Raw genomic sequence first — 23,208 nt, forward strand, 5'->3', positions numbered from 1 at the left:
CAATTACTGCATTAAAATAGGCTTTCTATTTATAATGAACGCTACTCAGATCCTACCAGAGACACAATTGGCATGTTAAAGCTGCTTCCTTATTCTTCCACCACTGTTATATTTTTAATTCCCTTTAACTTGGTCAAAACTTTAAACAAATCCAATAGAAATGACTTACAAGCTGCAAGTGTAGCTTAGGTGTCAGAGTTTCAGCTACATGTTCTAATTTTGATGGAGATATCCTGCAAAAGTGCACTTCACACATTATCTATCATCATTCAGCAAAGGAGCACACAGTTACCGAGAAAAAACATAATGAGATTATCTGCTTTTCAGTTTACCATTTTATGAACAGACGTAAAGGCTTAAAACATATCTGACCAACAGTGGTAACTACTACCGATTTTTAAATCACTAATCAGATTCCAATTTGCCACATCTGGATTCTCAATTTGCCATATGTAGCTAATGGCTAACATATTGAACAGCACCGCACTAAAGTCCGTTAGGGCATTCTCCTACTCACAACCATCACAGTGGGCTAATAATGAAGTGTTTGATTCTACATTCTATTCAAATCCAATCTAGGCTTAATAAAATTACAAGACCAACTCATGAAAGGTTTTTAAAGCTAATAGAGTAAATTTTAAATGACTCTGATGTACTAACTGAATTATCCTCTTCTACAAGCCAACTTTATAATTTTCCAATTTCAAAGGGCCATCTTTCAAAAATATTTTCAACTTCTATATAGAAGAACACATAATGAATAGGTATTATTAACTTTATGTAAAAATTAAGATTAAAAACATGATACCTAGAATTTAGATCCAACTTTCATTCTTATTCTGACAAACACTGAAAACCATACAGTTTAAAAATAAAAACAGTCCTGACTCCACTAAAAAGATTACATGGTGTAAAAAGAAAAGCATAAACATGGAACAAATATTAAAATTTTGTCACTTTTGTCAGATCATTGAGAAGAAAAACACTCATAATTGTGCTATTTCTTTATGCTAAGCTTACATCAAGAAGTCACATATAATTATATTGAATAATAGTTTTAAATTGAGCTGAATATAACAAAACCTCAGCAGGTTGAGCAGCATTGTGGGTGGGATGGGTGTGGGGGGGGGGGGAATTGTTGATCTCTGCAATGCAAACTGTTGGATCAAGCTGATTTCATGATTCAGAGATTCTTTGGAGGCATAAAACTTGTTGCTTATGGCCGTTTATTGAGAGTTACAAGAGCAAAGAATGTACAAAGGAAGAAAAACAAGTTGTGTTGTCTTATAATAAAAACTAACTCAGACTAGACATTGATAAGCCAGATAAAGTGAAGAATAATTGAGTGGCTTCGACAAAATACAGAATCAGCTAGCCATATTTCAATTACAAGAAAATTCACTGAACAATTACATATATATAGGTGATTATATAAAAATTTTAAGCAAGCATAGGAAAGAAACTACAAGAAAATTAATAACCCTAATCTAACAAAACCCTGAATCACTGTTGCATTGGTCTTTAGTCGGGCAAAGGTCTAAAATACTGCTTTGACACTATTGCATTAGCATACAGAGCTTTGAACCCTGGTATTCAAATAGAGGCTAAACTTCATGTTAATAAAATATTAAAAATAACTTTTATAAACTGTGGTATTTTTAGCATCTTAGCAAAGCTAAAGAGGTAATTGATATGCTAAGCACTATTCTGAGTACTTGAAACTGACAAATTATGAAACTATTTCTTTTAAGTGCTAAACAAAAGAGGTATGCAGATACTGGAAATCTGAAGTGACACATACAAAATACCGGAGGAACTCAGTAAGTCAGACAGCGTCTCAGCAGAAACGTCAATTGTTTACTCTTTGAAGTGTTGTGGTTTACTAGAATCGAATCTGGTTGACAATATCCAAGTTACTTTATATAGTTTATGTTGATACACAACTGAATCATTTAAATTTTGGTGTAAATTGAAATGATTCTGCATCAAAATCCCACAGCTCACTTATTGATAAAGCAATTGTAACTGAACTGAGGCACAATGTTACATTAGCAAAATTGCTGAGTATTTGTGCTAGATGCAGATGCTTTCCATGTATTGTATCATTAAATCTCTATATTGCATGTTAATTAATCACAATCTCTCTTTTGAGTTAAAAGCAATGATATAAATTAAATTTTGTTAACATGTTAAAATTTAAGCAAGGTGTAAGAATCTCTCTTGAAAACAACTAATTGCTTTTTGTTCAATTCAGAGACTTTTCTTTTTAGCTACATTTAGTATTGACCAGAGCTTTTTTATTTAAACAAAAAGAACAATTTATTTGGTTTATGTTAAGCAAAGCTTTATAGATACATAAATCAAATTGATTAGAATAATTTATGAATTTTGCCAGTAAGAGACAGAAAAGGTTTCAAGCCCAGTTCACAGAAAAGAATACAAAAACGATTAATGTGCTCATTAGATTCACTAACTAACAGTAACCCTAAGGTTCTTATTGCCAAGGACAGGAGGATTGGACACATTATTGTAGGTGCTTTACCTGAGAAGTAAAAAAAATGCAGATTATTTTTTCTATCTGTATAGTTACTGGCATTCACATCTTGTGCTATTTGCAATATTACAACTCTACCAATGTCCTGGCCCTCATTAACACAGGATACTTTATTCAGCTTCCCTAGCAAAATGACCATAACTGAACAACAGAAATTCTATTAGTTACTAGCCTAAGGCTAGTAACCAATAGCATTTCTGCTGTTCAGTTATCAAAACATACTTTTATGTTCATTTATAAAATAAAAAAAAGAATGTCAAACCTACTAAAAAGATGGAAACAGCTTTTTTTTTACATTTTTATCAACAGTAAGGCTAAGCTTTGCACAGAGAAAAATATTTTCTAAATCATAAAGGAACAAACTTATGTAATTATAGACTTAGTTCATCTCAAAAGATCTGGAAGAAAAAAATCAATTCCTGTTTCCAAATGCTATTAGTAAATCTTACAGGAAAGAGTGTCTGTGCATATTGTATGAAACAACTGTGCACTTTATATGAAACAAAATACTGCAGATGCACTGAAACTGAAATATCATCCTGGAAATATTCAGCTAGTTGTCCTAAAACCATTTTTGTTTGACTCCCTTAATTACCTCAACTTTTTCCTTTTGCCAGTGTCCAACATCTAACCATCATTACTTAACCCTTAATGTGTTAAACCTGCATAGCAATATACAGTACTGTAGCAACCTACTACATACAGAGCTAGAGACGACACGCAGTCAGTAAGTCGTTTCGAGACTAGTTTATTCAAACTTCGTGGCGCCGGCATTTAATCCCTAGTGCCCGCCCTCTCTGGGCGGAAATGACATCAGAGGTGCATTACCAAAGTCTTCGCCCGCGTGCGGGCTATTTGTGAGCCGGTTCGCCTGCTCAGAAAGAGGGTTGCCACATAACACCCCCCCCCCAGAACTGGCGATACACCCCCAAATGTCCACAGTCTGGATCAGCCTCTGTTTGGGAGGTCTGCCTCTGCGCCGCGGTGCCTGAACCTCAACTGGCTGCACCGTCCACATGGGCTGGTTTGAGTCGGTCCGCTGTGAAAACCTCCTCTCTCCCCCCCAATGTCCAGAACGTACGTGGACCCATTGTTGTTGATCACCTTCAACGGTCCCTCGTACGGCCGCTGTAGCGGTGCCCGGTGTCCGCCCCTTCGTACAAACACAAACTTATGGTCCTGCAGGTCTTTGGGTACATGGGTCGGGGTTCGTCCGTGCTGTGAAGTCGGCACAGGGGCCAGGTTGCTGAGCCTTTCGCGTAGTCTGTCCAGGACTGCTGCGGGTTCTTCCTCTTGCCCCTTTGGGGCTAGTATGAACACTCCTCGGTCGGCCAGGGGTGCGCCGTACACCAACTCAGCCGACGAGGCGTGCAGATCCTCTTTGGGCGCTGTGCGAATTCCAAGCAGGACCCAAGGAAGCTCGTCCACCCAGTTAGATCCTCCCAGGCAGGCCATGAGAGCCGACTTCAAGTGACGGCGGAAGCGTTCCACTAGTCCGTTCGACTGTGGGTGGTAGGCAGTAGTGTGGTGTAGCTGCGTTCCCAACAGGCTGGCCACAGTTGACCACAGGCTGGAGGTGAACTGGGCGCCTCCGTCAGAGGTAGTGTGGGCTGGTACTCCGAAATGTGCTACCCAGGTTGCAATCAGTGCTCAGGCGCAGGAATCGGCAGATGTGTCGGTGAGCGGGACCGCCTCTGGCCACCTCGTGAACCGGTCTACCATAGTTAGGAGGTACCGCGCTCCTCGGGACACTGGTAGAGGGCCCACGATATCCACATGAATGCGGTCGAACCTCCAGTGGATGGGTTCGAACTGCTAAGGCAGGGCTTTAGTGTGCCGCTGCACCTTGGCTGTTTGGCACTGCACACATGTTCTGGCCCATTCACTGACCTGCTTGCGAAGTCCGTGCCACATGAACTTGCTGGAGACCAGCCGGACGGTTCTCCTGATAGATGGGTGCGCCAAACCGTGTATGGAGTCGAAAACTCGCTGCCTCCAGGCTGCAGGGACGATGGGGTGAGGTTGGCTGGTAGCCACGTCGCACAGTAGGGTCCTCTCACCTGGGCCTATGAGAAAGTCCTGCAGCTGCAAACCTGCGACTGTGGTCCTGTAGCTGGGCATCTTGTCGTCTGCCTGCTGCGCTTCCGCCAGGGCTGCATAGCCCACCCCCAGGGACAGGGCCTGGACAGCTGGTCTGTAGAGTGCGTCCGCCACGACGTTGTCCTTTCCCGAGACATGCTGGACGTTTGTCGTGTACTTGGATATGTAGGACTGATGTCACTGCTGGTGAGCCGACCAGGGATCGGACACCTTCGTGAACGCAAAGGTCAACGGTTTGTGGTCCATGAATGTGGTGTACGGCCTGCCTTCTAAGAAGTACCTGAAATGCCGGATTGCCAGATACAGTGCCAACAGCTCCTGGTTGAAGGCACTGTACTTGACTTCGGGTGGTCGTAGGTGCTTGCTGAAGAATGCCAGGGGTTGCCAGCACCACTCGATGAGCTGCTCCAGCACCCCACCGACTGCTGTGTCGGATGTGTCCACCGTGAGTGCGGTCGGAACGTCCGTTCTGGGGTGCACCAGCATCTGCCAAGGCTTCCTTGGCTTTAACGAAAGCGGCCGCGGCCTCCTTGTCCCAAGTAATGTCCTTGCCTTTACCCAACATCAGGGTGTACAAAGGGCGCATGATACGGGCTGCTGAAGGGAGGAAACGGTGGTAGAAGTTCAGCATACCAACAGGCCTTTGACCGTGTTGGGCCGGGCAAAGTGGCGGATCGCATCTACCTTGGCGGGCAGAGGTGTTGCCCTGTCTTTGGTAATCCTGTGGCCCAGGAAGTTGATAGTATCGAGACCGAGCTGGCATTTGACCGGGTTGATCCTGAGGCCGAAATCACTCAGGCGGGAGTAGAGCTGGCGGAGGTGGGACAGATGCTCCTGGCGACTGTTGCGAGTGTCGTACCCCGTCGAAGGGCAAGACGCTGATTTCTGCTCTGGTGCCGACTAAGAAGTGGTGTCTTGACTGTTTGTCCCAGACGTAAAAGAGGCTGTCCTGGTGGCCAGCCGCCATAGTCATTAGCGGCAGCTGGCCCTGGCCCTTGCAGGGCGGGCAACAATGGTGGGCTTCTGTGCCCCACCACTGTTCACTGTCCTCCTCACTCCTGCCTCTGCGTTGTGTGCGCCCCCCTGCCGGGCCTGGTCTAGTCCGCTGTTGGACGTGTGGCCTGGTAATCTGACTGACGGATGCCACGCTCTCCCTCTTGGCTTTCCACAGCATGTCTGCCCGGGCTGCCACCTTCCAGGGGTCGCTGAAATCTGCATCGGCCAGCAGCAGATGTACGTCCTCGGGCAGTTGCTCTAGGAACGCTTGCTCAAACATGAGGCAGGGCTTGTGTCCGTCAGCCAGGGCCAGCATCTCGTTCATCAGTGCTGATGGCAGTCTGTCTCCCAAACCATCCAGGTGAAGCAGGCGGGCAACCTGCTCATGCAGTGAGAAGCCAAAGGTCCCAATGAGCAGTGCCTTGAATGCTTCATATTTGCCTTCTTCTGGGGGCGACTGTATGAAATCTGCAACCTGGGCGGCCGTCTCCTGGTCAAGGGTGCTCACCACGTGGTAGTAACGCGTGGAATCAGAGGATATCTGCCGAATCTGGAACTGGGCTTCTGCTTGGCTAAACCACACGCGTGGTCGCAGCGTCCAGAAAGTCGGCAGTTTTAGCAAAACTGCGTGAACAGATGAAGAGTCGGTCATCTTTGGTCCAAATCCCGTTTGGACCGTCGGGGTCACCAATGTAGTGATGTACTACATACAGAGCTAGAGACGATACGCAGTCGGTAAGTCGTTTCGAGACTAGTTTATTCGAACTTTGCGGTGCTGGCATTTAATCCCTAGCGCCCACCCTCTCCGGGAGGAAATTACATCAGAGGTGCATTATCAAAGTCTCTCCTTGCGCGCTGGCTATTTGTGAGCCGGTTCGCCTGCGCAGAAAGTGGGTCGCCACAGTACGTTATTTCACTGAACATGGCCATCTTGGTCAGCATAGTCAAGTTGAGCCAAAGGGTCTGTTTCTGTGCCTTGCGACTCTTATGATTTTAGATATAAAATTAAGCCTTCAATCTGTATACAATGAATCAGGCAGCTTCTCTGGCTGTGAGAAAAAGGTGGATGACATTTCATTTTATTTTTTAGTTAGAGATGCAGCAGGACAAGCCCTTCCAACCCAACAAGCAGCACCACCCAGCAACTCATCTATTTAACCCTTTCCTAACCACAGGACAATTTACAATGACCAATTAACCTATTAGCCAGTATGTCTTTTGAACATGGGAAGAAACCGGAGCACTTGGAGGAAACCCATGTGCTCATGGAGAGTTCATACAAACTCCTTACACACAGCACCAGAATTGAACTCTGAACATGATTGCCCAGAGCTGTAATAGCACCATGCTATTTTCAGGCAGGGCAAATGAAAAGACACAAAACTGAAAAGGGATCTTTCTAAAAAAATAGTGATAATGTGCTTTCTGTATAGAATAAGCAAGTTGTAAAAGTGTGTGAGAAAATGTATGCACAAATATTCACATTATGTCCATTCTACAAATTAATATTTACTAAATACATCAAAAATAACTTGATTTTGGACTTGACTTTTTCTTGCAACCACTCTGCATTCAATTGTCACACTTCAAATGGTAGCAGCATACATAATGGAACTGACACTAACACGGTGTATCTATTATCTCTCTACTTCAATTGTTGGAATACTTTGATGGTAGTGACCTTGTCAATCCTTTTTGCCTGTTACTCACCTATCTCAAGACAATTTTTCCTGCTGAAACCTTTGTCCTTGCCTACTCTACTCACTGTATCACTCAGACTGCTTCAATAAAATAACATCATGTTGAAGGGGCCCTTTGAGAAACAACTGACATGCCAATTAACAAAATACAACAAAGCCAAATTGTTCTGTGCACTTTACTCTGGAGACAATGACTTGTGACAAAAATTAAGGGTAGAGAATGAAAGAGGACTGTAAAGACAGGAGGCACAGGAGAGATTTACTGTCATATCTGATACTTTCAGTTAAATCAAATGCATTATTTGAATTTCTTTAGAAAAATATATTAAACCTATCTTTGCAGTACAACACTGGGAATAGATGGGAGAAATAATGCAGCAAAAAAAAACAATGGACAAGAGAAACTATTAAATAAGTAGCATCCTCTGTTGTCACAAAAGCTGCAAAATTACTGCTTGAAATAGTGAGGAACATACACTTAGGAGCCAATATCAAGTGTTCTTGATGGGGAATGGGCCCTTACCTACTGGTCACATATCTCGGGAAATCATGGGTTGCGTGCAAGTGGTTTCAAGCTGCTTAACAGGCTTGCTATTCAGAAGCATGAACTTTTACTGCATTTGTACCACATTCCCCTCTCAACGACTTTAATAATCAAAATATTTCAAATAAAACGTGAATGCCAACATTACATGACAGTATTATGTTGTGTACATAAATATCTCAATTATTACTACTTTAATGATTTTCGTGGAAGTCTAATGGTGACGATGTAAGACTGTATGTTTCTATCTATATATATTTTGCCCTTAATTGCACAGATTTAAGTGTCTTACAGACACACACACACACACACACACACACACACACACACACTCTCTCTCTCTCTCTCTCTCTCACTTGATCCATAAAGCTGGACACTTCCAGTGACGTAGTGCACTGGGTATAGCTATGTAGATTAAGTACTAGTTTGAGGTTGGGTACTGCATACGAATAACTTGAGGTAGTTTAGGGAAAATTAACCAGAATGATTTTAGGACAATGTTTAAATAGCTAGATTGAAGTGTATTTTTCATGTATTGGTTTACTGGTACCAATAAACCAAATAAATTTACTGGCAAACACAATAAAAGCACAATCCCGATTCTCTTACACATCCATCCTGGGGCATCTATTGTTAAGAAAGTTCCTATGAGCATAGAAGATAAGGATGACAAGATTCAGGAATCTTGGATGATAAGAGAGATTGAAAGTTCAATCAAAATGAAAATGGACAAGGTACTTTGAGAAATATGCAGGATTCAGGAAAGAACATAAACAAGGAATTAAGGCGGCTAAATGGGGCCATGAAATATCCTTGGCAAGTAGGGAAACTCCAAGATATTATTTCATGTATATGTGAGCAAGAGGGTAGTTAGGGAAAGGATAGATACACTCAAGAACAAAGGAGAGAATTCATGCCTGGAGGCAGAGGATGGGCGGGTGAAGTCCTAAATGAGTACTTCACATAAGTATTCACCATGTAGAAGGACATGGATGACAGGGAGATCAGGAAGGGTTATGTTGCTATTCCAAGCCATATTGATATTGAGGAAGAGATTCTGGGTGTCTTGAAAAACATTAAAGTATATACACTTGATGGAATCTATCCCAAGATATTGAAGGAGAGAAGGCAGGAGATTACTGGGGCCTTGGCAAAGACTATTGTCTTTTCTTTGGCCACTGATGAGGTCCCAGTACATGAAAAATAGATCACGCTGTTCCTGTAAGGAGGAACATGAGTGTAATCCCAGAAAATGAAAGGCCAGCAAGCCTGACATCAGTGGTTAAGAAATTAGAGAAGGAAAAGGATTTCCTAGTATTTGGAGAAACATATATTAAGGATGTTTAACAAGCTTTTGCATGGAGACGATCTAGTCTCATAAATTTGACTGAACATAATACAATATGCGCCTTCGGCCCATGATGCCTTGCTGACCTATATAAACCTACCTCACACTCAATCTAACCCTTCCCTCCTAAACAGCCCATTACTATCCACTTTTCTTCTATCCATATGCCTATCCAAGAGTCTTTTAAATGTCCCTAATGTATCTGCCTCTACCACCAGTTCTGGCAGTGTGTTTCAGACAAAAACCTTTTTGATTAGGTGACAAAGATGAATGAAAGGGGATAGGGCAAAGGATCTTCCTGCATGGACTTCAGTAAACCATTCAATCAAACTAGTCCAGAAGACAGAAAAGCTTAATGGGTTTCACACCAAATTGCTAGCAATATGCCATATTAGTGCCGGCATTTAGTCCCTCCCCTAAAAGTATCAGCACTATCGGAACTTCTGGAGATTGGATGCCTACCCACGTGTAGGAGAGAGTGAGAGGGAGGATGAAAGGGATAAAAGGGGCTTGGTCTGCTGTTGTTATTTTGTTGCTTGCTGTAATCTGTTTTGTTGTGTTCTATGTTGTTCTCCCAAGCGTTGTGAGAATGCTATGCTGGCACCAAAATGTGTGGTGACACTTGCGGGCTGCCTTCAACACATACCTAGGTTGTGTTGGTTGTTGTTGCAAATAACACATTTAACTGTGTGTTTTGATGTACATGTGATAAATAAGTCTGAATCTGAGTCTAGCAGGAGATGTGCAACACTAATAGGGCAAACTCCTGACAGTTTGGACTAACAAAAATGGTATGATTACTACCTTGGAAATTGGTAGTCAGAAGTTAGCTGTATGGATTAAATTTCGAAGGAAGATGGAAAGCCTGGTTAGCCAGGATTGCATACAGTCTCTCGCTCCCACGTGACATCTAGTTAACATGGACTTCGGTTTAAGTATAAGGTTGTTATGCTGCCTGCTCATGTAAATGCCTCAAGGCAAATATAAATCAAAAATAGAAGAGGAAAATAATTTTAGGCATATTTATTCATACATGTAGGACAACTTCTTTTAATTAGAATGTGAAAGAAAACCTGGATTATTGGCAGATTTGAAGGGACTAATTATTCTCTTCTTGTAATGTGTTTAATTGGCAGGAGGCAGCAAGTTGATAAAATAGACAGCAATTGCATCCTGGTTGATTTGAATTTGTCAGTTTATTTTGAAAGCCTTTACATAAAGTTTTAAAAATAACAAAGGATAATTCAAGTTTAACCACTAATCTGATAGTGATTTTGAAATATCGACTTTTAACTGGAGTGTCCCCAGACAACTTCTGTCCGTCGAAGAGATACCATCGGTAGGATTGATGAAAGGATTGTTACTGTAGTGTGGTTGACATGATGTATGTATATGGACTTCCATCAATCTCTCTCTACACTCATGACTGTGTGGCTGGGCATAGCTCAAATGCCATTTAAAATATATTCACCTATGACACAACTGTTATTGGTAGAATCTCAGGTGGTGAAGAGGAGATGTACAGGAGTGAGACAGATTGGTTGGTTGCAATAGCAACTTTGTGCTCAATGTTAGTAAGACCAAAGAATTAATTGTAGACTTCAGCAAGGGGAAGTTGGGAGAACATACACCAGTCCTCATCGAGGGGTTAGTAGTGGAAAAGGTGATTGGCTTGAAGTTCCTGGATGTCAACATCTCTGAAGATCTATCCTGGCCCCAACATATTGATGCAATTACAAAGTACAGCAGTAGTTGTATTTCATTAGGAGTTTGAGGAGATTTGGTATGTCGCTGAAGACTCTAGCAAATTTCTAAAGGTGTACTATGAAGAGCATTGGTCTGACTGGTTACATTACTGGCTGGTATGGAGACACCAATGCACAGGATCTGAAAAAGCTCCAGAGGATTGCAAACTCAGCCGGCTCCATCAGGACCATTAGACTCCCCACATTTAGGGCATCTTCAAGCGATGCCTTGAGAAGGGAGCATCCATCATTAAGGACCCTCACCATCCAGAACATGCCCTCTCTCATAACTCTCATCCGGAAGGAGGTACAGAAGCCTAAAGACACATACTCAGCACTTTATGAACAGCTTGTTTCCCCCGGCATCAGATTTCTGAATGAACAATGAACCCATGAACACTACCTCATTATTTTGCTCTCTTTTTGCACTACTTTTTAAAAAAAATCTAACTGCAATTTATAGTAATTTTAATGTACTGCACAAATATACTGGGTAAAATCCTGGATAATAATAATTTAAGAGATATTAATAATATCTTAATAGAACTCAAACAGATAATATGTGGAATATTAAAACTGATTTATTTTTATTCACTTCTAATCAGTGCTTAATAAGAAACAAAACAATGAAAATTAGAATAGGGAAATATAAGAGAGTGCAGATGCTAGAATCCAGAGGAATTCTGGTTCAGGCAGCATCTGTGGAAGGAAATGGATTTAGTGCATCAGGCAGCATTTGTGGAAGGAGAGTCAGAAGGCATTTTGGATCAAGAGCCTTCATCAGTACTTTCATAAATCTCAATGAAGGGCCCAACCCAAAACAATGACTTCTCATTTGCCTCCACAGAAGCCGCCTGACTCGCTGGGTTCTTCCAACTTCTTTGTGCGTTGAATGAAAATTAAAAGACATGTTGACTGAAGAGAACTGCAGTATCTCATCAGAATTACACTAACTCAGGGATTCTTAACCGGGAGTCCACAGACCCCTTGCTTATTGGTACTAGTCCATGGCATTAAATAAGGTAAAGGACCTCTGCACTATCTGAAAACACAAGACAGAATGTTACATGGTTTAGTCAAGAGAAAATTATAAGTTGTGCATTCTTTATAATATAGAGGTTCCAATAACTTATACCTGCAAACACCTCCAAATTTAAGCTGTACTAAAATGAAAATATGATTTTGTATCCCAGTTTTATTGTCAATATTCTTGAGATTTTAATATGAAAATTTCTACCTATTTGATACACTATCCACTGTAGGCAAGGGCTCAACCAGATTATTCTAATACAAAAAACAAAATTCTAATGCCACTTCAACATAACACAAGAATTATAATGTAAAAGAACTAACACCAGAAAGTGTACTAAGCCTGAATATCACAGCAATGTTTCAAGTTTGAGCACATATGTGGAAATTATAATTCGTTAATAAGGGCTTGCCTTAGGATCATAAACAGGCACTTAACATTAATTAGTATTTTAAATAAATGCTTCCTTTAATGTGATTTATGAAGACAAGAAACATGCTAAAACAGACACGGAAGGTGAACTTCTGGCTATTTTTTGCCTTAGAACTGTAATCAATCTATTAGCCTGACGGACTGTAATTGCCTGATTTAATTTCAGAAGAATATGAATTCTGCTACCAGTGGACAGGAATGTACAAAACAAACTCAAATGGTGCAACTCTACAGAATAAACAAAGCTGATGTAAAGATGCTCAGCTTTTTATTGAGTCCTATTAGGGCATCTAAATTACTAATAACCACCATTTTGTGTCAGTTGAATGGAACAGTACCACAGATTTACTATATGCATCACACAATGTAAGTATACAGACAAATCAGTGAACTGAAGTGCAGTTTTTTTTAACTGAAAGGTTCAATGCCCTACAATAAATTGAAATATTTGAAACAACTGAAGTTGAGATACTCTGGAGATACCTGACATTTATGCACAGCAGTTCCAGCGAAGACTTTAAATGGCTGGCAGACATTGCAAGAAGTGCAAAATCCTGGGTAAATTTGATGCAATTTGTTTATTTTCCCTTAAGATTAACATTATACGACAGCTGTGAACTACTTTGCAAAATACAAAACAAGTATTTCTCCAGGATCCACACTTGGCAGTGAATCTTAATTCAATTCAAACTGAAGAGATCCTTCTCTGCTTAATTGGGATTAACAACAATAAACAAGGTTTTGAAACTAAATATGCAACCTCATTCCAAGTTTGATGCCAAAGTTTAGATTCGGACTTTACACCTGGGCCATCACCAAGATGGTTTAGTTCCATTACAATGCCAACTCCCTCAGTTTATCTGTTGCCTTTGTTACCTCTAGTCATCCATTCCATAAGACATGGGAGCAAAATTAGGCTATTAGGTGATTCAAACCTGCTCCATTGTGGCTGATTTATTATTCCTCTCAACCCTATTTTCCTGCCTTCTCCCCATAACCTTTGACACCCTTACTAATCAAGAACCTATCAACCTCTGCTTTAAATATACCCAATGACTTGGGCTCCATAGCCAGCTGTGACAATGAATTGCACAGATTCACCTCTCTCTGGCTAAAGAAATTCCTCCTCAGCTTTGTTCTTCTATTCTGAGACCATGTCTCTGGTCCTAGACTCCCCCGTTATAGGAAACATCCTTTCCACCTCCTCTCTATCTAGGCCTTGCAATATTCAATAGGTTTCAATGAGACCCTTCCCCATTCTTCTAAACTCCAGTGAGTACATGCCCAGAACCATCAACCTGTCCTCACATATTAACCTTTTAATTCCCAGGATAATTCTCGTAAACCTCTTCTGGACCTTCTCCAATACCAGTACATCCTTTTGTGGATAAGGGCCAAAAACTGCTCACAACACTCCTCTCTATAACTGCAAGCTCATTCAAAATTCCACTGCTGAACTGCACCAAATTTGGTTCCTCCTATATGCTGATTAGTCATCACCTTTGATTCAGACTACCCCAGTGGTGACATGAGGAAACTTAAATATGGCCTAGGAGCTGTGCTTAGCCACATTGTCATGTGTAAAGCAAGTAGAGCAGGGGAGCTAAGCACATAGTGTGGTGCACCTGCGCTAATGAAGACGTGGAGGAGATGTCCTTCCCAAAACAAACTGTCTAGGGTCTACAAGTGAGAAAATAGAGGACCCAATTGCATAGGGAGATATTGAGACCAAGGTCTTGAAGCTTATTAATTAGCTTTGAGGGGATGATAGTATTGAATGCCAAGATGTAGTCAATAAAGAGCACCTTGTTGTATGCATCTTTGTTGTCCTAATGTTCCAGGGTTAAATGAAGAGTCAATAAGATGGCATGTGCTGTGGACCTGTTGTACCAGTAGGCAAAGTGGAGTCGATCCAAGTCACTTCTCAGGCAGGAATTGATATGCTTCATTACCAACCTCTCAAAACATTTCATCACGGTGGATGTAAGTCTACTGGATGATAGTCATTGAAGCAGGTTACCATGTTCTTTCTTCTCAATCACCAGTATTAATGAAGTCTGCTTGAAGCAGGCAGGTACCTCAGACTATTGAAATGAAAGATTAAAGACCTCAGTGAATACTCCAGCCAATTGACCAGCACAAGTCTTTAGTACTTGGTCAGGTACCCCATCAGGTCTAGATGCTCTTCGTGGGTTCACTCTCTGAAGGCCACTCGCATGTCCGCTTTAGAGACTAAAATCACAGGATCATTGGGGGTGGTGGGAGTTCATGATGGTTTCTCCATGATTTGTTGGTCAAAGTGACCATAGTGAAGCTCTGCCAGGAACTGTTAATACGCAAATGTAATTGTTCTGTTATTGCCAGTTACATTTTCAGCTACTAAATCAAAAGCTACATCCACAAACCACTTTTCCACTATTAAGAAACAACTTCAACCAAGGTTTTGGTCACGTGCACAAAAATAGTCACAAAACACCATCACAGAAACAGGCCATTCAGCTCATCTAGTCCATGCTTCAATTTATTGTTTGATATTGAACTTGCAAAGCACTTTGGGACTCTTTGATAAGCCACGGGTATTTAATTATGCAATAAAAGTTGCTCCATTACATAATAAAATGAAATAATGAACCTGCATTTATTTACTATCTTGTGTGGCCTCCGTTGGTCATGGTCGACCATGGGTACTGCGCCTCTGGTAACCACTAGGAGTGGCTTTGTCAGGGCGCAAGCCAGGGCAGAATTGATATGGAGATCCCATGTTGCCCATGCAGTGGGTCCCTTTCTCCCATGCTGACGACAGGTCCAAAGGAACGACGAAAGTCAATACAGTTTGGTGCCAGCAGCATTGCAGGAGTTGCCGTGCCGGTGCTGGGTACAGAGTCAGCAGCCTTCGGGACTCCGATTCCGGATTTTTCCTTGGGGTTTACTCCCAAATCCGTTCCCATGAGCGAGTATAGCCGCAAGGCAGCGGAGGTTTGAAATCGGAGTTTTCCCTCTCCAAGATAGCTACAATCCATGGTTAATGAGCCCCATCTGCCCAGAGCAACAGGTTTTAAGGCGCCAGTGGTCCACCTATGCCCCTTCTCCTGTCAGTGAGAATAGCTCCGCCGGGCATAAAAACTATGCCAACGTAAAGGCCAGGAGTTGGACTTGGTTGTCAGAGGCTGTTTGAGACGCACGCCATGGAGAGCATTTGTTTAGCAGTGGGAGCTCGTCCCCACTACCATCCTTTGGCTATGACCACCCTTAGTATCTTAGCCCATTTCTTAAGGTTTTCCAAAATACAGCAGTGCACATGTAACTAAATCTCATAATGCCACACAGGAGGTTAAACATGAATTCTGACTTTTGAGCTTGTCCAGATAGTATTGGAATAAGAAGCCATAAGATTCCAACCCTGTCCATGGGTTAAGTGCAGAGAAAAATCAAGAACTTTTTATAGTATTCACTCACATACCAAAGGTGGATCAAAAGCAGAGAACTCATCTAACCTATGCTCAGGCACCTACTAGTAGACTGGTTACTTTGTCATTTTTCATGTAAGGCTTTGTTTTGTAATAGGGAACAATTTAACAACACCCTCAAGTGTCCTGTGATTTACCCAGGTAAACCATACTTATTCACAGCCTCCATCAGTGCTGCCAAGCCAAGGTCCAGCAGATACCAATTGTGCAATTTAAAGGCAGAATAGGAAATGGTGTGAATAAAAGGAGTAGAACAGTCTTGTTCTTAGATATAACAGATAAACAGACATTCCACCTACCTCCATAAATGAGATACCAAAACTCCACACATCTGAATGTATTCCATACTGTTCACCCGCTATCCTTTCTGGCTATAAGTGAATATAATAAAACAGTTTAAGAATTACATATCTGAACCATGATCAAAAATCTAACTAAATTGATTTTATGTGTTTCTATTTCATTTAAATATGCACCCTGTGGTCACTTTATTCAGTACACTGCTTGTTAACACAAATATCTAATTAGCCAATCATGTGGCAGCAACTCAATGCATAAAAGCATGCAGACATGGTCAAGAGGTTCAGTTGTTGTTCAGACCAAATATCTGTACGTGGAAGAACTGTGATCTAAGTGACTTTGATTGTAGAATGATTGTTAGTGCTAGACAGAATGGTTTAAATATCTCAGGATTGCTGATCTCCTGGGATTTTCACACACAAATCTCTAGAGTTTACTGAGAATGGTGTGAAAAACAAAAAACAAGCAGTAAACAGCAGTTCTGTGAGTGAAATCATCTTGTTTATGAGAGTGGTCAGAGAAGAATGGCCAGACTGGTTCAAGCTCACAGGAGGGCAAAAGTAACTAAAAAAAAACATGCATTACCACAGTGGTGTGCAATGAAGTATCTCCGAACACTCAAAAAATTGAATCTGAAGTGCATGGGCTAGAGCAGCACAAGATCACCAACAAACACCCAGAGGGCAATTAATTAGGTACAGGAGGTACCTAATAAAGTGGCCATTGAGTATATTAATTCTCCTATTTAATAAAGAAAGCATTACCACACAAATTGAGTTTGCTTCATGAGAAAACTCCAGGAGACCACACACTTACAGTCTCCACCAAAGCTGCTCTAATGCCAAGTACAGTGGCAGATGAAAGAATACTTCTGATTTTACCCTCTCAGGTGGTACCACAGCTCTGTGCCCCATGATGCTGCAGAGGCAACAGTGATCAGGAACTTACATGGCATTCAACTAAAACCACCACTTTAAATTCTGAATGCAGTTCACCTAGGGAAATGAATATAGAACTCAAAATATAACACAAATGTTACCAGTGAAGATTTTGAAAACTTGGATTAAAATTGGCTTCATTTACCATGGCTTGTAGAAGTCTTCAGCCCCCAACTGTTTGCTCACATAAATGAGTATTACAACCCAAGATTTTGATCAATTTAACTTAGAATTTTTATCTGTGATGCACAAGCAACTTTTTTCACAGTAGAGCCATATGACCATAAGATATAGGAGTATAATTAGGCTATTTGGCCCATCAAGACTGCTCTGCCATTTCATCATGGCTGATCCATTTTTCCTCTCAGTCCCAATCTCCTGTCTTGCCCTCATATCCCTACCAATCAAGAATCCATCAATTTCTGCCTTAAAAATGCATAAGGACTTGGCGTGCCCATCTGCCTGTAGCAACAAATTCCACAGATTCACTACTCTTTGACTAAAAAAATTCCTCATCTCCATTCTAAAAGGGTGTCCCTCTATTCTGAGGCGGTGTCCTCTCATTTTAGACACTCCCACCATTGGAAACATCCTTTCCACATATCAAGGCCTTTCACCATTTGATAGGTTTCAATGAGGCCACTCATTGTTATTCTGAATTCCAGTGAATACAGGCCCAGAGACATCAAATGCTTTTCATATGACAAGCCGTTTAATCCTGGTATCATTTTTGTGAACCTCCTTACAAAATTCCCCAGTTTCAGCAGATCCTTTCAAAGAGAACAGACACAAAACTGCTCACAATAGTCCAAGTGAGGCCTCACCAGTGCTTTATAAAATCTCAATATTACATCCTTGCTATTTTATTCTCGTTCTCTTGAAATGAATGCTAACATCACATATACCTTCCTCACCACAGAGTCAACTTGCAAATTAACTTTTAGGGAATCGTGCACAAAGACTCCCAATTCCCTTTGTGCCTCAGATTTTTGTGTTTTCACTCCATTTAGAAAATAGTCAACCCTTTCATTTCTTCTATCAAAGTACATGATAATACACTTCCCAACACCGTATTCCATCTTCCACTCCTTTGCCCATTCTCCAAATTTGTCAAAGTCTATTCCCTCTAAACTAGCTGTCCCTCCACTTACCATCGTATTGTCTGCTAACTTGGCAACAAAACCATCAATTCCATCATCCAGATCATTGACATATAATATAAAAAGTATCAGTCCCAACACACACCCCTAATCACCAGCAGCCACCAGAATAGTCTCCCATTATTCCCATTCTTAGCCTCCTGCCAACCAGCCACTGCTTTATCCATGTTAGAATCTTTCTTGTAGTACCACGGGTTTGTAGCTTGTTCAGCAGCCTCATGTGTGGCACCCTATCAAAGACCTTCTGAAAATCCAAGTACACAACATCAACTGATTCCCCTCTGTCCATCCTGCTTGTTGTTTCTTCAAAGAATTCCATCAGGTTTTCATGGCAATATTTTTCTTTGAGGAAACCATACTGACTATGGCCTATTTTATCACGCACCTTCAAGTACCTCGAAACCACATCCTTTACAATTGACTCCAACAAATTCCCAACCACTAAGGTCAGACTAACTGGCCTATAATTTCCTTTATAATGGCCTCTCTCCCTTCTTGAAGAGTGGAATGACATTTGCAATTTCCCAGTTTTCCAGAATCTAGTCATTTTTGGAAGATCATTACTAATGCCTCCGCAATCTCTTCAGCCACCTTCTTCAGGACCCTGGGGTGCTCACCACCTAGTCCAGGTGACTTATCTACCGTCACGGCTTTTCAGTTTCCCAAGAACCTTCTCCTAGTAATGGTAACTTCACAAACCAGATGACCCCGAACACCTGGAACTTCCAACATAATGCTAGTGTCTTCCACAGTGCAAAATACTTACTCAGTTTGTCCACCATTTCCTTGTCCCCCATTGCTACCTCTCCAGCAACATTTTCTAGTGGCCTGATATACACTCTCACCTCTTATTCTTTATGTATCTGAAGAAACTTTTGGTACCTTCTTTAATATTATTGTCCAATCTGCTTACTTCCCACTAATTTTTGGTGTATTATATCCCCTCCCCTTGGCTTTTATGCTGGCTTAAGCCAAAAAAACGGGGACAATCGTAAAGCATGAAAAACTAAAAATGTCAGCAGTTCAAAAGGATTCATCTCCCTTTGCTCTGTACTTAGTTGAACCATATCTTGCAGCAATTACAGCCTTTTTGGGTATTTTTGCACAATGTGATAGAGCAAAATTTTCCCATTCCTCCTTGCAAGATTGCTCAAGTTGCGCCAGGTTAGTTGGGGAACAGTGATGGACAGCAATCCTGAAGTCTTTCCAGAGATGCTCATTTGGGCTAAAGTCAAGACCCCGATTGGGCCACTCAAGGACATCAATTTTCTTCATTTGAAGCCACTCTATGGTTGCTCTAGCAGTGAGTTTTGGGCCATTCTCCTGCTGAAAGATGAACTTCCTCCTCAGTTTAAGCTTTCTGGCAGAGGCTAGCAGGTTTTTAACCAGGATCTCTTTGTATATAGCAGCATTCATCCTTTCACCAATCCTGACCAGATTTTCAGCTCCTGCTGGTGAAAAGCATATCCATAGCATGGTACCACCTCCACGGTACTTTACAGTAGGGATGCTGTTCCCTTGCTGATCTGCAGTATTACGTTTATGTCACACCTATAGCTTAGTGTTGAGGTCAAAGAGTTCCACTTTAATCTCATCTCACCACAATAACTGCTTCCACATCTTTACAGTATCTTCTAAGTGGTGTTTTGCAAAGTTCTTAAAGGCAAAGATATACTTTTTTTTTAGCCAGGGGTTTTTCTATAAATACCCACTTTGTGCAAGACCTTAGAGATTGTGGAGCTATGAACTTCATCTCCAATTCCTGTTACTGACTTCTGCTGCTCACTGGAAGTGACCTGGTATGACAGTAGCCTCTCTTACAAATGCCATTCTACCAGAACATAGTTTAGAGGGACTGCCTGATCTAGGCAGTGCTGTATGGTTTCATATTTTTTCCACTTTTTCACAACGGACTGCACTGAGCTCCAAGGTATGTTCAGTGCCCTTGAGATGATCTTGTACCATTCCTCAGATTTATGCTTTGTTGTCTTGAATGGTCTTTTGTCTTTATTTTGGTCTGCTGAAAATCTACCATACTGTTGGACATTATAGAGAGAGGGTATTTATTCTTATGAAATGATTGAAAACAGGCGATCCTCCAATTTTCTACATCAACAAATCGGGTGAGTGGGTAAGGTAAAATATAGCACCTAAGGAAAGTTAGTGTAGTAATTACAAAGGAGATGAACACTTTTTCAGCCTAAGAATTTTGGTTTTTAATTTTTAGTATATTGTTGACAGGTTTTGGAAATTTTCTTTTGATTTGATGTGATGCAGAATGTTTTGTAGATGAGCTTAAAAATCCTACTTCAATATATTTTAAATTTAGACAATGAGACAGTAAAATGTGAAAATAGTTGTGGAGGCTGAATGCTTTTTCAAGGCACTGTCTTATTTTTCAAAACTGTGGTCATTCAATCATATTATTAGAAGTGGACTGATATCTGCAACCCAGAACATGATCTCTTCTCATTCCTACCACTCTGGAGGAGGTACAGGAGCCTGAAGGCACACCCTCAATATTTTAAGAACAGCTTCTTCTTTTATGTGTTGCACTGTACCTTTGCTGCAAAACAACAAATTTCACGACATATGTCAGTGACATTAAACCTGATTCTGATTCTGAAGTCAGGCTCAAAATAATCAATGATTTGTTAATGACTTGTCTGACTTGTTGTAGAGGAAAACTCTTTAAATCAGCCCCAGAAGGCTCAAATTTCTCAGGGATGGGCTAAAATCAAACATCATCTTTGAGCGTTGACAAATAATAGGTTGATTGGGAAAGGCTAAATTTTTGTTTCTATAGATTCCACACCCTCTCATTCTGTCAATTTTTGTAAAAGCACTCATTTGCTTTTTCCAAGTAAGAATCTGGTCAGCGAATGGTTATTGTTTTATAAAAATGCGTCAGAAATATCCAAGTAAGAGAATAAGATGCCTGCGCAGTGATAAAAAAATCAAATTAAATCTACTGTTTTACAAGGAGGATGAGAAAATATGCAACTAGTTGTAATTATAGATTCTCCTACTACAGAGTACCTTCAAAACCTAATTTACATTAACCTTCAGGTTATATGATTAAATAAAGCAGTTTTTCCCATTCAATTACACAGTGATAATTGGCTATAATCAACAGTAATGAAGGGCAAAAGGGTAACCCAATAAATGCAAAACTACATTTTAAGTTCTTTGGAAGTATTACAAAAACACTCAGCAATCAATTGTTAAATGGAAGAGTTTAGGGTTTCTAACATCTTCAATTATCCTTCAATTTTCCTGTGCGAAACATATGTTTGAAGAGAGGTTGTAATTCTATTGCTATTCTGTGTTGGAATGAGTGCTTTCCTACTTCAAACCCAATCTAAATTTGGCTGATTCTATTCTCCCTTCATTTTTAATCCAGATCAGATCACAGTTCCCCTGCTGTTTTTTCTTACAGAGGTTTTACATTTATGTGGTGCTCAGGCACACAATATTATTAAGTTGCTATATTAGAGGACAAATTAAATATGAATTACTTTAAAAATCATAGTCATTCAGCATGGAAACAGGTTCTTCAGCCCAGCAAGTCTGCACTGACCATCGAACACCCAATCATATGAATCCCATTATTATTCCCTCCACATTCTTATTAAATCCTTCCAGATCAACATGGGCATGCTATGCTGGCACCAGAATGTGTGGCAACACTTAGAGGCTGCCCTGAGCACATCTGCAGGTTGTGTTGGCTGTTGACACAAACAATGCAATTTACTGTATATTTCCATGTACATGTGATAAACAAATGAATCACAAATCTGAAATCTGACAAAAATGAGTGAATGCACTCTCAGAGTTATAGAAATTTGGAATACTCTATCCCAGAAAGCAGATGAGGTTGAATCACACAGAAAACCCAGACTCTCAAATTTTGGTGTGTAGGACATTACAAGGGTAATAGAGAGTAGGCAAAAACCTGCAGATAGCAATAAGATCAGGTCATTACTCAAAATATAAGGATTAGCAGCCCTAATACTCATGTTCTGAAGAATGATTCGAGCTGGTGGCTTACCACCATCTTCAAGGGCATTTGGGAATGGGCAATAACAGCCAGACTTTCCATTTATAAAGATTAACTTCATTTGTCACATATCCATCAAAATCATCTTTGATTAAAATACAGTAAGATTTTTGGACATAATAATATTAAATAAGCAGAAGTTTAACTTGTTTGATACACCACTATTTGACAAAGAAAATGTGTGCAATTTGATTAATGAGCAAAGGTACCTTTAAGCTGGATTGTCATGAGCTATTCTTCACACAAAGCACAAAATAAATTCCATCCAATTAAGACATTGCTGCAAAAGCCAATGTACAAAAAGAGACTTATGTGTTTGAAGTAAGCTTTACAGACTTGCCCAGCTGTGCTTTTTTCCTTTAATAAACAATATTAGGATTAGATTGTTAGAAAGTCTATTCTTGGTACTTGCACAAATGAGCAGTGACAGAAAACTTATCACTTAATAAATATATGCCTGTGTGCAACACTTAGGCCTTAAAACTAATTAAACATTCTGAAAGATTTGGTCCTATCAAATACAGTGCCTATAAAAAATATTCACCAACACTGGAAGTTTTCATGTTAATCACAGTAGATGTAATTTGGCTATTTTTTTGCACTGATCAACAGAAAAAGACTCTTCCATGTCAAAGTGAAAGTACAGTATATCGCTACAAAGTGATCTAAATTAATTACAAACATAGAACACAAAATAACTGATTGCATAAGTATTCACTCCCTTCAAGTCAATATTTAGTAGCTGCACCTTTGGCAGCAATTGCAGCCACGAGTCTGTGTGGATAGGTCTCTATCAGCTTTCCACTTTTGGACACTGCAATTTTTCCCCATTCT

At 40.6% G+C, this 23,208-nt stretch overlaps 1 protein-coding gene across 2 annotated transcripts in view; it reads right to left on the reverse strand.

Annotated features, from left to right (window-relative positions):
- Positions 1 to 23,208, reverse strand: part of map2k5 (mitogen-activated protein kinase kinase 5) — a 318,051-nt gene that overhangs the window by 87,309 nt on the left and 207,534 nt on the right. For both annotated transcript variants that reach the window (XM_059953007.1, XM_059953006.1), the window contains exon 16: positions 16,216 to 16,287. In XM_059953007.1, the coding sequence (XP_059808990.1) occupies positions 16,216 to 16,287 (72 nt within the window). The remainder of the gene's footprint in view (positions 1 to 16,215; positions 16,288 to 23,208) is intronic.

The sequence above is a fragment of the Hypanus sabinus genome, chromosome 28 (genome assembly GCF_030144855.1).
Source record: "Hypanus sabinus isolate sHypSab1 chromosome 28, sHypSab1.hap1, whole genome shotgun sequence".
Taxonomy (NCBI): Eukaryota; Metazoa; Chordata; class Chondrichthyes; order Myliobatiformes; family Dasyatidae; genus Hypanus; species Hypanus sabinus.